This window comes from Pteronotus mesoamericanus, unplaced genomic scaffold, assembly GCF_021234165.1.
Source record: "Pteronotus mesoamericanus isolate MK-2021 breed Mesoamerican mustached bat unplaced genomic scaffold, CSHL_Meso_final contig_220, whole genome shotgun sequence".
NCBI lineage: Eukaryota > Metazoa > Chordata > Mammalia > Chiroptera > Mormoopidae > Pteronotus > Pteronotus mesoamericanus.
In genome coordinates this window covers 9,950,282-9,965,566 of record NW_026555091.1, presented here as the reverse complement: position 1 = coordinate 9,965,566, position 15,285 = coordinate 9,950,282, and the positions used below count along the sequence as shown (strand labels likewise).

The 15,285-nt window shown below is 68.0% G+C and overlaps 1 protein-coding gene across 1 annotated transcript; it reads right to left on the bottom strand.

Moving 5' to 3' along the window:
- Window positions 1–49: 49 nt before the first annotated feature.
- GCK (glucokinase) lies at window positions 50–15,285 on the bottom strand. Its single transcript, XM_054571299.1, has 10 exons — window positions 15,162–15,285; window positions 5,931–6,093; window positions 5,382–5,536; window positions 4,879–4,998; window positions 4,045–4,140; window positions 3,763–3,862; window positions 2,009–2,192; window positions 1,016–1,171; window positions 421–654; window positions 50–194 (listed from the first exon to the last, which is right to left on the bottom strand). The coding sequence occupies exons 1-10, from the start codon at window positions 15,183–15,185 to the stop codon at window positions 50–52; spliced, it is 1,377 nt and encodes a 458-aa protein (XP_054427274.1). The 5' UTR covers window positions 15,186–15,285.

Genomic DNA, 15,285 nt, shown 5'->3' with positions numbered 1-15,285 from the left:
TTCGCAGTCCAGCGCCGCCGCAGCCCCCTCCTCGCGGGCTCCGCTGCCGTCACTGGCCCAGCATGTAGGCCTTCTTACAGGCCACGGCAGAGACCAGGGCCGCGCCACGGCCGCTGCCGTCCTCCGCCTGGATGAAGGTGACCTCGCAGCCGGGCGTCAGCCTGCGGACGCTGGCGTGGAACCGCTCCTTGAAGCTGAGGGGGATGCAGCGCTGGTCCCTCCTCCCTGCGCTCCCACCGGCCTCCCCCAGGCCCACCCTCCACGGCGCAGCCATCGAGCTGAGCGCGGGGCTGGGGTGAGCCCAGCGGACCCCGCTCCCCACACCCAAGAGGAGATACGAGCCCCTGGGTCCCGGAGCCGCAAGGAGCCCGGGAGGGCGTCTGTCTCCCCGCGTGTCTCGGCACCGAGGCCGGCGCTCACCTGGGGTGCAGCTTGTACACGGAGCCGTCCACGCCCACGGTGATGCGCATCACGTCCTCGCTGCGGCTCTCGCGCATGCGGTTGATGACGCCCGCCAGCCCCGCGGCGCACATGTGCGCGGCACGCGTGGACACGCTCTCGCAGGCGCGGCGCACGATGTCGCAGTCGGTGGCCGAGGGCCTCAGCCCCAGGGTGCGCAGGATGTTGTAGATCTGCTTGCGGTCGCCCGAGTCGCTGTGGGACGGGAGGGGAAGGCGTCACTGGAGGGTCTCTGGGCCTGGTCAGCCTGCCCCTGGCCAGCGGCGGCCCGGTCCCCTCCCCCTGCCCACCTCACCCAGGCCAAGCGCTTGGGACTCGGGCTGGGGGGCCTGGGAGCGGATCGGATTCTGCCGGCGACCGGCAGTAACCGGTCGTCGCTCCTCTCTAAGCCCAGGGTCTCCCCTGTAACGTGGGCGGCGCTGCCGCGTGGATGAAGTGAGACGTTGTCCACGGCGAGTGGGGAGCCACAGAGGGGCCGCGCGGGTTCTGTCAACTGCCCAGCAGACGGCGGGGGCCCCTGGGGACTGGAGGTCCGTCCCGCCCCCGCCCCACGCACCTCTCCACCTGCGACACGAAGCGCGTCTCGAAGGCGCCGCGCGTGCGCAGCTGCTCCGAGGCCTCCCCGTGGAAGAGCAGGTTCTCGTCCACCAGCTTCAGCAGCACGAGCCGCACCAGCTCGCCCATGTACTTGCCGCCGATGAGCTTCTCGAACCTGCGCAAAGGAACACCCCAGCAGGGACGTCCCCGTGCGGCCGCGGTGACGCCTCACTGAACCCGCGTGCTGCCCCTGCGCTCATCTACCCACGGGGGCGTTAGAAACGACGCTAGCTCCCCGGCGGGGCCTCGGTCCAGCGCCTCCGAGGCCGCCCTGCGCCCGGACCTGCGCCCGGACCTGCGCCGAGTCCACGTGCGTCCCCGCCCAGGAGGCGGGTGCTGTTCTCCTTGCCCGGTGACCTGGGGAGAGTGAACCTCGGGGGCGGGGGACCCCCCTGGGCGGCGCCGGCGCAGGCTCCTGAGCTCACTGCCAGCCTCCCTATTTCAGCCGGGAGCCCGCTGACCGCTGCCGACCCCGCAGCGCTTCAGCGAACCAGAGGCAGTGCTGACGGCGGGAACTGGCAGGCGCTTGGGGGCGGGCGGAGGGCCGGCGGCGTCCCTGACCAGCTGTGGTCTGTGGCCCGGGCACCCCCCAGCATGCTGCATGCGCTCTGCAGACGCGAGCAGATCTGTGCTTGGGGGAGCCCGGGGTTAAACCCAGTAAGGAGGCTGGGGGCGTCTCAGAGCCTTCCTATGCCGGTCACCCTGGGGGAGGTCCCGGCCCATCCATCTGTAGACCCCCTTTCTGAGGCCGAAATATTCGCATCTGATGGTGCCGGGTTCCCAGAGGGCCAGGGCGTGCGTCTGAGCTGGAGGAAGAGCCGAAACGGCAACCACGGGACTGTTCGCTTTGCCCCAGACCCGTTCACACACAAGCCACAAGCCACAAGCCGCAACCTCCCCCCACCCCCCGCCACCGTCTGCGTGGTGGCGCCAGGGGCCCCAGAGGCCTTACAGCTGCTGGCCGGGGTTCAGGGAGCTCTCGTCCACCACGCGGTCGTACTCCAGCAGGAACTCGTCCAGCTCGCCGGCGTCCCCGAAGGCACCCCACTCGGTGTTGACACACATGCGGCCCTCGTCCCCCTCCACGAGCTCCACGTTGTGCATTTCCTCCATGTAGCAGGCGTTGCAGCCCGTGCCTGCGGTGGGGACAGTAACAGAACGCCTGGGGCCTGGGACCGGGCTGCCTCCCCCGGGCGCTGCCCCCCACCAGGAGGCCCCTGCGCCCTCCAACTTCGTGGCTTCCTCCGCCGAGTGGAAGGCTGCCCCGGGCGCACACAGGGCCTGGGTTTGCTGTGTGACCTTGGGTAGGTGAACGCACCTCCCTGGGCTGTTGCTTTTCCACGAGAGGGAATGGCAACGCCTTCCCCTCCTACTCCCTGGGCAGCTGGGGGACTGAGGGAGATGTGCCAGGTGTGCCCAGCAGAGACGGGTGTGCGGTGTTGTCTGTGCTCCACCCTTGTTTTCCGGCATTTTCCATGGATGCATTGGAGCTTTTCTGCCCTGGGTCCTGTTTTCGGGGGCCAGTGTGGGACTGGGGTACTGCAGGTGGGGCTGGCTATGGAATCTGTTGTTTGCAGGGAGCTGTGCGAAGTCCGCAGAGCACCGTCCTGAGCGTGACTGTGTGGGCGGGCCACACAGCCCAAAGCCGTCGGGGGCAGCAACTCCGACGCTGGCCAGCGAGCCGCCCAGTAGGAATCGAGGCCCAGGGATGCCAGGCCTTCCCAACTGCGCGCGTGTGTGCGTGTGTGTGTGTGTGTGTGTGTAAAAAACAGAAATCCAGACTTGGATGTGAATTCTCCCAATCTTTAGATCTTGGTAATTGTAATAAACACATTAAGCACTGAGCAGAGGAACCAAGGGTGCTTGTGGGACAGACGTGACCACATGCTTGTTCTGCCAACTCTGCTGACTCTGCTGAAGGAGGGGTGCGCCCCCGCTGAGCGGCTGTGGAGCTCAGGCCCCGGCGTCCCCGGGAGCCGCGCCGGCGCGGCTGCCGCCAGCGCCTGGAGGAGAGCGCAGGGGCGCACAGCCAGGGCCCCGAGGTCCTGTGTGGGTGACGGCCTGAAAGCCCACTTGGGTCTGAGAGGTGAGGCTGGGCAAAGATGTGACAAACAAGAGCAGAGACAGCACGGGGTCAGGCTCGGCACAGGCACCTGCAGGGTGCTGTCCCTGGTCCCCAAGAGGCCGGGACTGGCTCTGAAGGGCCCGCGGGGCACACAACTCCATCACGGGCTTTCAGGGCAACCAGGGCCTGGAGAGTCCGGGAAAACACTCTCAGGCCCAGCGCACTGGTCCGACAGGCCACTGCTCGGTGAGGGCCACGGCGAGTGGAGCCAGAGGGCCCCGCGCGGCTCGGGCAGGGCCGGCCGGCAGCCTGGGCGTGGCCAGAGCCTCCGCGAAGACATGGGCCCCTTTGGCTTGCCCTTTCCACGTGGACAAACCTGTCTAGTTCGGTCACTTTACTAGATAAGGTGTTTTCATTGAATCCTGATGGGCCGGGTGCACACGCGGCCGGTGTGCCAGCCGAGGCCGTGGCTTGCGAGCGTCCAGATGCTTCCTGCCAGCCAAGAGCTGCGCATTCGGTGCGCCCCGGTGGCTCCCCCACCCGCCCTGGGCTCCGGCCCCTGCGGGTCTGGGCCCAGCCTGGCACGCGGGCCCCACGCCGGCCGTCCCCGACCCCTCGGCGCCCGCGGCCGCGCCCCTTACCCACAATCATGCCGACCTCGCACTGGCGGTCTTCGTAGTAGCAGGAGATCATCGTGGCCACTGTGTCGTTCACCATCGCCACCACGTCCATCTCGAAGTCCTGCCGAGAGGCACAGGCCCGCGGCGGAGTGCGGCCGGGGTCTCCGCTCAGCCTGCTCTGCGCCGGTCCAGCCCAACGAGGGAGCCCGAGACCCCTTCCTGGGGGCACCCACGAGGCCCTCCCTGGCCCCCCGGCCCGGGGGAGGGGGAGGGCAGGGGCGGCAGGGGCAGGTGCCCGCTCACCCCTCTCCGCTTGATGGCATCTCGCAGGAGCCCCACGACATTGTTCCCTTCTGCTCCCGAGGCCTTGAAGCCCTTGGTCCAGTTGAGCAGGATGCCCTGCGGGGGGAGGGGGCCCTTGGTGGCTGCTGACCAGGGTTGGTGGGGAAAGAGGGGGTGGGGAGCTACCTCGGACCACAGGGACAGGCTCCCCACTTTCCAGGTGAGCACACTGAGGCTCACGTCGTGTGGAGGGGTTGGGGACAGCCCTCCACGACCACCCATATTTCTGCAGGGCCGGGTCCCAGCAGCCCGAGGGCGTTTGTCCAGGGAAGCCCGGAGACGTCTCCCCAGGCAAAGGACGCGACCGGGGTCCTCTCCCGCCGTGCGCCCGCTGCAGAGGAAGGAGCCAAGCGGCTCCTTCCCGGGGGAAACCAGCGCAGGCAGTCGCTCCTGCCACTGCTCCGCCGTGAGGTCTGTGTCACAGCTGTACCTGTGCCTGACAGGTGTGTGCATACCTGGTCTGTGTGTGTTACTTTGCCAGGCGGACGTGCCAGCCCCGGCGCGGTGGGCCACACAGCGATGACGCCCTGGCGTGCAGGACGAGCCCGCTGGCCTGGTCGGAGCCGCCGCACGGCCGCTCCCCCGCCCCGCCCGCCCGTTGCTAACTCAGTTCCCCCGCCTGTAGCGGGGGCGCAGTGCCGTGTGACCTCACTTCCTGCGGCGCCGCGGAACACGGGGGACGGGCACAGTGTGAATCCAGGGCTCTTTCCCTCAGGGGGCCCTTCTCAGGGGCACGTGTCCACCCACCTGTCCGTCTGTCTGACGTCCCCCCCGCCCAGCCTCCCTGGGCCGCACCTTGTCGATATCTTCGTGCCTCACGGGAAAGGAGAAGGTGAAACCCAAGGGCAGCTTCTTGTGCTTCATCTGGTGCTTGTCCAGGAAGTCGGAGATGCACTCGGAGATGTAGTCGAAGAGCTGGGGGAGCGACGGCCACAGTGGCAGGCCGGCCGCCGCCCCCACGCCCGCCCCGGTGCCTGTGCCGAGCCGGCCGCCCCCGGGAAAGCCGGCCCTGAGCCTGCAGCCCGTCCCTCACTCCTGACCCCACTGCCTGCGGGGGCCTCCGGTCCTGCTGACGGCAGCCGCGGGCTCAGGGCGGCTGCGACGGGCCGGGCCCCAGCCCAGCCGTGCTCCGGGCCCGGGACGCTGGCGGCTCCCTGCCCGTAACTGCGACTTCTGCCCCCGCACCCAAGTGTCCTCTGCTGGGCCCAGGGGTCCAGGCCACGCGCCCCGGCCGCTGCCGAGGGCCAGCCCCCCTCAGGCGGCCCCCGCGGCGCTGGCCGGGCGCCGAGGCCACTCACCATCTCAGCCGTGCCCGTCATGGCGTCCTCGGGGATGCAGTACATCTGGTGCTTGGTCTTCACGCCCCACTGGCCCGCCTCGCCCTCACCCACCTTCACCAGCATCACCCTGAAGTTGGTGCCACCCAGGTCCAGCGACAGGAAGTCCCCGACTTCTGCGCCACAGGGAGAAACCCGTCAGTCCCGGGGGCCGCGCCCGCAGGGCGAGGAGGGGAGGCAGGCAGGCCCGGGGCAGCAGGACAAGGGGAACGGCACCAGGGGTCCAAGGTGAAGTCCCGGGAACCGCCTGCCCGAGTAGAAGTCACCCAAGTCCAAGGCTCGGCGGGAAAACTAGTGAGATGGCCCAGGCTCCGGACTCGGGGGAGAGGGAGTGACCGCGGGGAGCCACCTTCTGACGCCCGATGACAGAAGCCGCGTCCCTGGGCCGGGTCAGCCTGCAGGCGCCGGGGCCCAGCCCAGGGAGGCTGCCTCGGGCTGCTGGGGACAGAGCCTGGAAGGCCCCGGGGACAGCCGCGCCCCTGGACCTGCGCCGCCCTGCCCCCGCGGTACCTGAGCCTTCGGGGGTGGAGCACACGTAGGTGGGCAGCATCTTCACACTGGCCTCCTCGTGGGTCTCCAGCCGCAGGCCCCGGGCCATCTCCTTCTGCATCCGCCTCATCACCTTCTTTAGATCCTCCTCCTGCAGCCGGAACTCCGCCAGGACCTGCTCCACCTGTGCAGGGGGAGGGGCACCGCTGGGCGCGGGAGGGGTGTGGGGCCGCACCGGGCCCTCCCCCACCACACCCAGGGCCTCCTTCGCCCTCGGGCCCTCGCCCAGGGTGGCCCAACGGGTCAGACCTCCACCGTTAAAACCAGCCGGGCGATGAGAGCGATCGCTCCGAGAGCAGCCGCACAGTGCGCCCTGGGGTCGGGCCGAGGGCAGAGGGCAGGTGTGGGAGGCCAGGGGCACCGCAGGCGCAAGCGGGAGGGCGGCCGTGACACAGGCGGGGCAGCCAGTCTGGAGGGTGAGGGGCGGCGGCCTCTCTGTGAAGTTCCCGCCCTGGGACTGAGGCTGCGGGGCGGATGGGCACGTGCGCCCCGAGCGCAGGGACCGCCAAGGCGGCTGGGCGTCTGCCGACCGGAGCGCGGTCGCCCTGAGGCCGTGGGGTCCCTGTGCCGGGACGCGAGTGAGGGCAGTGTGCACCAGTGCCACCTGTCCGCTGAGTCGGGGACCTGGGTGGGGCCCTCCGGGGGAGCGGCCTCGGCCCCTCCCCAGGGCAGCTGCCGGCGCCCAAGTGCTCGGCTCCCCGCTCTGCTCCCCCTCTGCACAGGCGCACACCCCTGCGGAGAAGGCCGCTGTCATTCACTGGCTATTTGGACCAAAAGGGCAAAGAAAGGCGCTCGGGCAAAAGCCGAGAGTCTCTCGCTCCAGGAAGGCGGGGCGGAGCCCAGGCAGGACGCAGCACAGCCCGGTTGTTGGGGGGTGCAGCGGCCCCGCCCCGTCCCGCCGTGCTGGTGACTCGGCTCAGAGTTGGAAAGGTGGCCAACGACAGGGCAAGGGCAGCCCGGTCTTAGCAGGAGAGGCCTCCCGGGCAGGTCGGCGCCCCTCTGAGCTTGGGAGCGGGCGTGCAAGTGGCGGCCGGGGCCTCGCAACCATGAGGAGCCAAAGCTGAAGGGAGAAGCTGTTAGAAAACCGCAGGGGGCCCTGATGATGTCACCGACACGGGCGCCACCGGGACCCCCAGCTCCTCGCGCTGCTTGCAGGCTGACGCCGGAGCCAGAGCCACGGCCAGGGTCCTGGTGTCCTGCAGCCCCGCGCGTCCCTAATGAATGCAGACCCCTCGTCAGGAGCCGCGGCTCTTGTAAGACCCGACACTTGACATTCGCACTCGGGGAATGTCACAGGGACTGACGAAGCTACGAGGAAACGCACGGGTCTGAACGCCAGCGTCTCTGGGCGCGGCCGGGAGGGTGTCCTCCGGCCGGGCGCCGCCGGCCAGCTTGCCCCCGGACTGTGCCTGTCCCTCACACACATTCACAGGGACGGCTTCCCAGGCCCTGCGCCGGGCCCTCAGCATGCGGCTCGCCCCTGCACCCAGCACGCCGCGGGAGAGGGCCCGGCACCTGCCCGGCTTCAGGAGCAGGAAAGGCGCAAGAAGTCCCAACACCTCCCCCAAGACAGAGCTGTTCACATGGAGCAACTGCTAGACATCAAGGGTTCAAAACAAACGTGAAGTCGATGCTGCGGAGGCCCAGCCCTCAGGCCCCTCTGTCCTGGAAGCTGCCGTGTGCTTGGACTCCTCAGGGCCGTGGCCAAAGGCTCCCCGTTCCGTGGCCAGGCCACCGACTGTGGGCGAGGCCCCGGCTCTGCAGCTCATAGGCCGGGGAGTCCCCTCTGGGAGCCTGGAGGCCACATGAAGTAAACCGCCTGGCCAGGGGCAAGCTGGAGTTGCTGTCGACCTTTTGCGTTGATCAAACAATTTCTCCCCTATGAGTCCGTTCCGCAGAAGGAGCCCCACAAGCAAATGACGTCCCCCTACACCTCCAGGTGGGGGCTTCCCTCTCCCTGGACGCGCCCCGCTAAAATCAGCAGGGTCCCCAAGCTAGCAGGCAAGGGATGGTGGCTTAACGGAATGCCAGGCTCTCCCGCCAGTGGCCTGTAAGGTTACCCCCAGGAAGCCCTTGGCACAGTCAATCCCTGTCCCAAAAGAGAGCAAATGGCATCACCGGCCCACACGTGGCAGGTCACTGACCCGCCAGCTGCTGGCTCTGAGCCCTGGTTTGCGCGGGTGTGGGGCTGGCCCGGTCCTTCTGGACCAGCCAGAGCAAGAAGCAGCGGCTCTTCTCCTGTTCTGTGCACACGGCTTGAGAAGGGGCGAGAAGGGTCCGGCCTTGTCCCCTGGGCGTGGGGGTGGCCTGGGACAGGGCAGAGGCAGGCGGGCGCCTCTCCGCTCAGCGCGTGGCCAGTGAGCCCCCCAGGGCCCTTCCCCCTCCTGGCACCCCGGCTCCAGCACCCCCTTTTCAGCTCTGGGTCCTCCTCCAGAGCCGGATGTCACGCTCAGGCCAGCCCACCGCTTCCCCTTAGGTGATGGGGGACCCCGGAGGGTCAGCACTGGGCTGGCACAGAGGGTCGGGGAGCAGGGGGCCGGGCGCGGGGGCCTCAGAGAGGACGGACCCACGCAGTCCCCACGTAGGCTTTCCAAAAACACAGCCATGCGCCACGGGCCAGGGTGTCCCCGCAGACGGGGAGCTCTGCACCCCGGGGCGGGGCGGGGGCGGGAGCAGCCGCGGGGACCCTGCTTTGTGCCCACGCGGGGTCCTTGTCCTTTGGTTGCCCAAGGGGCCAACCCCCAAGCGTGGTTTTGTTTTCCTTGTATGTCATCTCCGGGAAATAAGCCCAGTCCAGGGATGGACAGTCCAGGTTACTCTTTCCAGGACCAGAAAGTGCAACATCGCCGCACACCTGACCGCGGGGACGCGGTTAAATGAATTACGCTACATTTATGCACAGTTCCTAAAACCAGTGCAGCTGACCGGCCCCCGCAGGCGTGGACAGGGTCCAGGCGGTGTCTGCCCTGCGCGAGGCCCCGCAAGCCCCACCTCTGCCTGCGGCCCCGCGGGGACCCCGCCCAGGCTGCGGGGGCCGAGCCTGTGCAGCGAAAAGGCCACTGCAGAAGCGGTGCCGTGTGACTTGGGGGCATCTGCCCTGTTCTTTCTTGGGGTCTTCCCTCCGGGGAAGGCGGGTGCCGGGCCCCGAGGACACACGGGGCCAACGGGCAGTTCTGACGTGCCAGGCAAGACAGCGGCCGCTGGCGGAGCAGGTGAGGCCGCCTCCTGACATCCCGCCTGCGGCCCCGGGAGCCCCCTGCGCCCTCTCGGACTCCCGGCCGCGGGGCTCACACGAGGGCGGACGCACGGCCACGTGACAGCAGCGATGCTCTTGGTGGTGGAAACAGGCGGGGGGGAGGGGGCTTTTATTTTCCTTTTTGCTCATCATCGCCTCCTGCGTTGTCAGCAACGAATGTGTATTGATGGAGAACATCTAAAAATCAAGTTGAAAACACACAGAGTTGGGCCCTGGCGGGTGGGGCTCCGTCGGGTGGAGAGTCGTTCCATGAACGGAAAGGTCACTGGTTCAACTCCTGGTCAGGGCACGTGCCTGGGTTGCAGGCTGATCCCCGGTTGGGGGCGGAGGCTGTACAAGAGGCAACTGATTGATGTTTTTCTCTCATGTCGGTGTTTCTGTTCACTCCCTTCCTTCCCCTCTTTAAAAATCAGTATGCGTGTCCTTAGTTGGGGGTTAAAAAGAAAAAGACAAAGGGGCAGCCCTGTCCGCCGCGTCCGAGCAGAGGCTCGGCAGGCCAGGCCCTGCCGGACGGAGGGCGCAGATAAATGGGTCGGAGGGCCAGGCCCCACATCCCATGCAAAGGAAAGCAGGCCCGGGGTGGGGGTCCGGGACCAGCCTGCCCCCGCTGGCCATCGGCCCCAGCACCAGCGGGGCCCAGCGTGGGCACCCCGCACGCTCACGTGGGGAGGCCTGGAGGCCAGCGGCGTGGCTGGCCGGCGTGTCTGCTGAGCCCTGGTGCCGGGGCCTGGTGGGGCGGGAGTCGGGCAGTGTGGCAGGACGTCAGGGGCGGAGGCGGCAGGGGCGGGGCCCGCGGGGCCGCGCAGAAGCGAAGCAGCCCGCTCCCAGGCCCGGCTCTTCAGCAGAGAGAGGCGCCATGCGGTGGCTCTCGCCTTCCCGGGGGCCGCGCCGAGAGGCGGGCGGCCTGGAGCCCTAGGCTCCCGTGGGGGGCTCCCCGCCCACGCACCCCTGCTGGGCCCTGAGGAGGTGCAGGAGGTGCAGCTGCGCAGACCCGCCTCCCGCTGTGTTGCCCGATCAACCCTTGCACAGTGGCGCCCAGCAGCGAGGGCAGAGGCTAGTACGGGGTGCGGGCCCCTCGCTGATTTAAGGCTCGGCTCCCTGATTTGTGCTCTGTTGGAGGGCACGCAGGTGACCAGGGTTTAGTTCCCGAGGGGCCTACGGCCCTGAAGAGGGGACAGCAGTGGCCGCGTGGACAGACGGTGCGTCACTCAAGTCCGTGCGGAGCAGAGGGGGCCGAGGCCGACCTTTCTCAAGGCTCCTCCTTGCCGTCCCCGGCGCATGAAGGGGGCCAGGCGGAGGGGACGGTCCAGGCCGAGGGGGCAGCAGGACAGTATCAGCGACGGGCAGAAACGCGGGTAATTTAGAGGGGCCTGACCCCGGCGCGCGCCGAGGGCGCCCCTGGCGGGCAGGGCTGCAGGGGCCCGGGTGGGGTGCCGGCCCCCGGCAGGCGCGGAGGCGTGACAGCCGGAGACACTGCGGGCGCCCACAGCCCCACGGGGCGCGCAGGCGCGGGGACGCCCCCCCGTGGGCGCGAGGAGATGAGCGCGTGTCGACGAGCAAAACCATCCGCTTAGGACGCTGCAGGCCCCCACGCACAAAACATAAAGTCACCCCGCGGAAAATCAGGATAAAACAATCAAGGACAAAAGCAAACGCAAAGTGTACAGAAAACACACAAGTTAAAACAACAGTAAACTCCATTCACAAATCCCAAACCCGGCTTTTAAAAAGACCAATAAAAGAGCAAACATTTGGTGGCCTGATGGGGAAGAAGAGACAGCAGATGCCGCCTTGGGGACAAGCACAGATAAAGCCCGAGGGGCCTCGGGGAAATTACGTGTCAGACCTGCTTCAGCGCAGTTTAAAATGTGGAAAAAATGGGCGATTTTGAAAATAATACACATTATCAAATTTGACTCGAGAAGACATGGAAAAATATAATTGGACGGATACAAATAGAAAAAATATAAATAGACGTCAAAACCTTCCTCTACCAGGAATATCACATTCCGCTGGTTTTTAAAAACAGTGGATGTGGGAAGGTCCGCGGCAAGGCCTGGCCCACCCCAAGTCACAAGTTGTAACACAGGCTCAGCAAATGAGACAAGTAGGTGGGCGGTTTGCAGGCGGACCCGCACGTGAGCGACCCAGGTTGGGGCGTGGCCGAGCGGGCGTTCACCCGAGCCCGGCGGGCCCTTCGGGGGCCTCGGAGGGAGAAGAAAAGGGCCGCCCGGCTCAGCACGGGGCTGCGCTGGCAGACCGCCTCGGGCCGGAGTTACAGAGAGCCCCCAGGACCCGCGGGGCAGCTGCGCCAGTGCGGAGCGGGGGCAGCCTGGGGCCTGGCCCAGCCTGGCCCTCCCGGTGGACCGGAAGCACCGGGTTCTGGCACCAGGCTCTGTTTATCCCTGCGCCCGACCTCCCGACCGAGCCACCGTCTCCTCGCAACTCAGTCCTAGCAACAGCCCCTGGCCCCCCTGCGCCCCTGCCTGACCCCTGCGGTCTCCTCTCCAGGTGACGCCCAGAGCCGGCTCGGAAAAGCACTGAGTCAGTGTAGCTCTCTGATCAGCGTAGCTTATCCGATCGGACACGGATAAGGTTAGGGGACCAGGGGACCTGGAGATGGACCAACGCCCCTCCCCGCCCCTCCCGGCCCCCCGGGCCGGCTGCCCTATAGTCCCCCAGTTCTGAGCCGCTGGTGGGCACCACCCCGTCCTCCCCCGGGGCAGTCAGCGCCTTCAGGCATCGGTGGGGGTGGGGCACCGGCCCGAGTGGCTTTCTCAGGGTCAGACAGAAACCTGGGCCGGGAGCTCAAGCCTCTGGGAAAGAGAGCCGGGGCCCAAAGAGGTCAAATGGGAGCCCTCTTCCAAAAGGCAAAGGGGGTCTGAGTACGAGTGAGGGAAGTGGTCCGTGTTCTGGGAGAAGGCGAAACCCCCGCCGCGCCTTCTATGAAACTTGACCAAAAACTCCAACCTTGTTGCCAACGGCGAGGCAGGAGATGGAGCAACGAGACCCAGGAGAAACAGGACGGCTAAACGAAGCGATTCTTTGGGGCAGAAACAAACAGAAACACGGGCCCTCGTCAGGCACGTGGGCTTGTTGGCGCTTGGTCCTGCACAGGTGGCATTTCTCAACAGCCGGGACGGGCTGTCCTGCGAGGAGGGACCCAGGCCGCGAGGGGCTGGCCTGTGGTCAGACGACCGGGGGCCTGGGTGGGCGCCGCAAAGCTGACCCTGAGGCCCTGGAGGCCGAGAAGGGCCAGGGCCTGGGCGAGCAGGAGGGGCCGGGGGAGGGGCTGGCCGAGGGCGCAGGCTGCGGACGCCGGGCCCTGGGGGGTGGGAAGGAGCCGGCTGGGGGTGATGGTGGGACCTCTTCTCATGCGCGCCCAGCCCACAGGGACAGAGAGACAGAAAAAAGAGAGAACTGTGCCCTGAGGGGGCAAGGACCAGTGTCCACCCCAGGGGAGCGGAGGGGCAGGCGGGACCAGCCGCGTGTCACGGAGGGGGCTCGCGGAGCACGCCTGCTGCCCTCACAGGACCCCCGCGCAGGCTCCGGCCCAGGCGCATCCGCGAGCCGCGGGCTGGCCGCAGGGCAGCTCTGCAGAAGCACCTCTCTGCCACCGCTCCCCTGCCCGCTGGGCCGCAGACGCCGCCTGGGTTTGGCTCCTGTCCGAGCTGCGGCTCCGGGCTGGTCCCCGGGGCCCCGCTGGGAATGGTAACGCTCCTTCTGAGAGGCCTTGCCGCAGGGCAGGGGCACAGGCGGCCGGCAGAGCTCCCCGGGCCACGGCCGCCCCGCCCAGCCCTTGCTGGGCACACCTCTGGCGAGGCTCAGCCCCAGCCCCGCACCGCTGACTTCACGCCTGATGGGGCGCCAGGCCGCCTGTCCGCTGGCAGCCTCGACTCCCGCACGCAGGGCCTCACGGCTGGGGCGGGCGGGGCGGGCAGGCTGGGCGGGTGGCCGCCTCCCTCCACCCCGGAGCCTTCTCCTTCCTCAGGACAAAGGGCTGGGCAGCTCCGCCAGCCCCGCGCTGTGGGCCGAATCGTGTCCTCAGGTCCACCTGTCGAAGCCTTAACCCCAAGGTGACAGGATTTGGAGGTGGGGCTCTGGGAGGCAATCGGGGTTGGACGAGGCCCTGAGGGGGGGGCCCGGGATGCCGTGAGGGTCCTGAGAGGACCGAGAGCCGCGTGCCCCTCACTCCCCCAGGTGAGGATGCAGCCGGGGGCAGCGACCGCAGGCCAGGAGGGGCCCGCACCGGACTGGCCACACCGGCTCTCTGGTCTCAGTCTTCAGTCTCCAGAGCCGTAGTCGGAGCTGCCGGGTCCACGGTTTTTTGTTCGGCGCCAGACTGGCCGACTGGCACGAGCCAACGGCATGCGCTTCAAACTCCCGAGTCCCCCACCCTCCAGGTGCTTGTGGGGACTGTTGGCCCAGACGAGGGGCAGGGAAGCTCGTACCGGGTTCCAGGGGTCCCAGGGCAGCATTCGTGGGGCAGGCCTGCACCGAGGGGCTCTAGAAGGTCCACACAGGTGAGAGGAACCGGGGAACAGAGCACGAGGCCAGCGGGGCGTGGGTCCCCTCCGGGGCAGCCGAGTGCCCTGCCCCTGGGAGCCTGGGGTGGCCGTGCCAGGGCCTGCGGGGCGACCGACCGTGGAAGCGGGGACAGGGCCCTGCTCCAGACCCAGCGCCGTCTCGGGCGGGGGTCGCACTTCCTGGGGGGCATGAGGCTGGGCCGGGTGGTCCGGGCAGCGAAGCTCACACGCCCCGCGGGGTCCTGACCCAGGACTGGGAGGCGGGAGCTCCAGCGGGGAGCCCCAGGGCTGCTCTCGGCGGCAGGAGCAGCGGCCCAGCCTGCCCCCCACCCCCCACCCCCGTCTTTCTTTAGAATTGTGGTATTCCGTTCATCATGGCTTTTTGCATTAATTTTGATTCTTTAGAGTTTGCATTCAAATGTTATTTGTGTCAAAAACTGAGGTTTTCTTGCCTCCCCAATGCGCGCACCTCACTCCGCGCTGGGCCTGGAGCAGCCGGCCTGGCTCCCAAACCGGTACCAGCACCCGCTCGCCTCTGGAGCAGAAACACCCTGCCGGGTGGAGCCCCGTGTCCCCCGGGACAAAGGGGAAGGGCCGCGGGCCGCCCGAGTCTGGGGACGGAGGCTCAGCACCACTTCCCCACGGCGGCCCCAGGCCTCTTGTGCTGTCCCCAAGCCGCTGTGTTGCTACCAAGGCCAGCGCCTGGCTCCTCCTCAGGTGGCCGCCCTGAAGGCAGGGGCTTGGCTGCCTGTGCTGGGGCCCCCAACGGGCCGGCTGGCTTCTGTCATCATCAGCTCTGCCGGGGGCAGGCCAGCCGTGGTTTGTGCTGACCTCGTCATTTTCCAGAGGGGAAGGGATGACGTGTGAGGAGGAGATCATGCCGCCTCTGCCCGCGCCCCCCCCCCGCCCCGGCCCCGGCCCCCTCCCCACGCTCTACGCGTTCTGCTCGCTCACAGCGGCGCGGGCACAGGGCTGGCTCAGGGGACATCCCGGTTGCTCTGCTCCCTGCTCCTCCCCAGAGGAACAGCCCTCAGGGGCCTTGTGAAGCTCCCTCCGAGGGCGCGTGGGCCCCTGGGACCTGTCGTCACGTCTGTTGACCATTGTCTCGCGGCTGAGCAGTTGGCTCTGCCACTGACACCCCAGGCTCCGGACTCCCCAGACCCTCTGAGCAGCGCGGGTCGTGCCCCAGACCCCCTGCTGCCCCAGAGCCGGCTCTCGGGCTGGAGCCTGCGGCAGGGGCTTTCCTGCCGACGACGAGGTCGGCGTCCACCGCTCGCTGCCCAGCGGGTCTTCCCTAGGGGCCTGTGCACCAGGCAGCTTCTGAGCAGCGAGCGCGTGTCTGTGCTAAACCAACCGCCAGACGAGGGGACACAGGACAAAGGCTTCTGGAACCAGAGGAGGCAGGGCTACCTGTTCCTTCACGGTGTTCTCCATCCCGGCACTGGCATCCGGCACTGGCCCTGCGGCCAGCTCCTGCGAGCTGGGAGCCCTCAGCGTTCCCCGACAGGTTTCCGAAGCAGGAATGTCCCAGGGT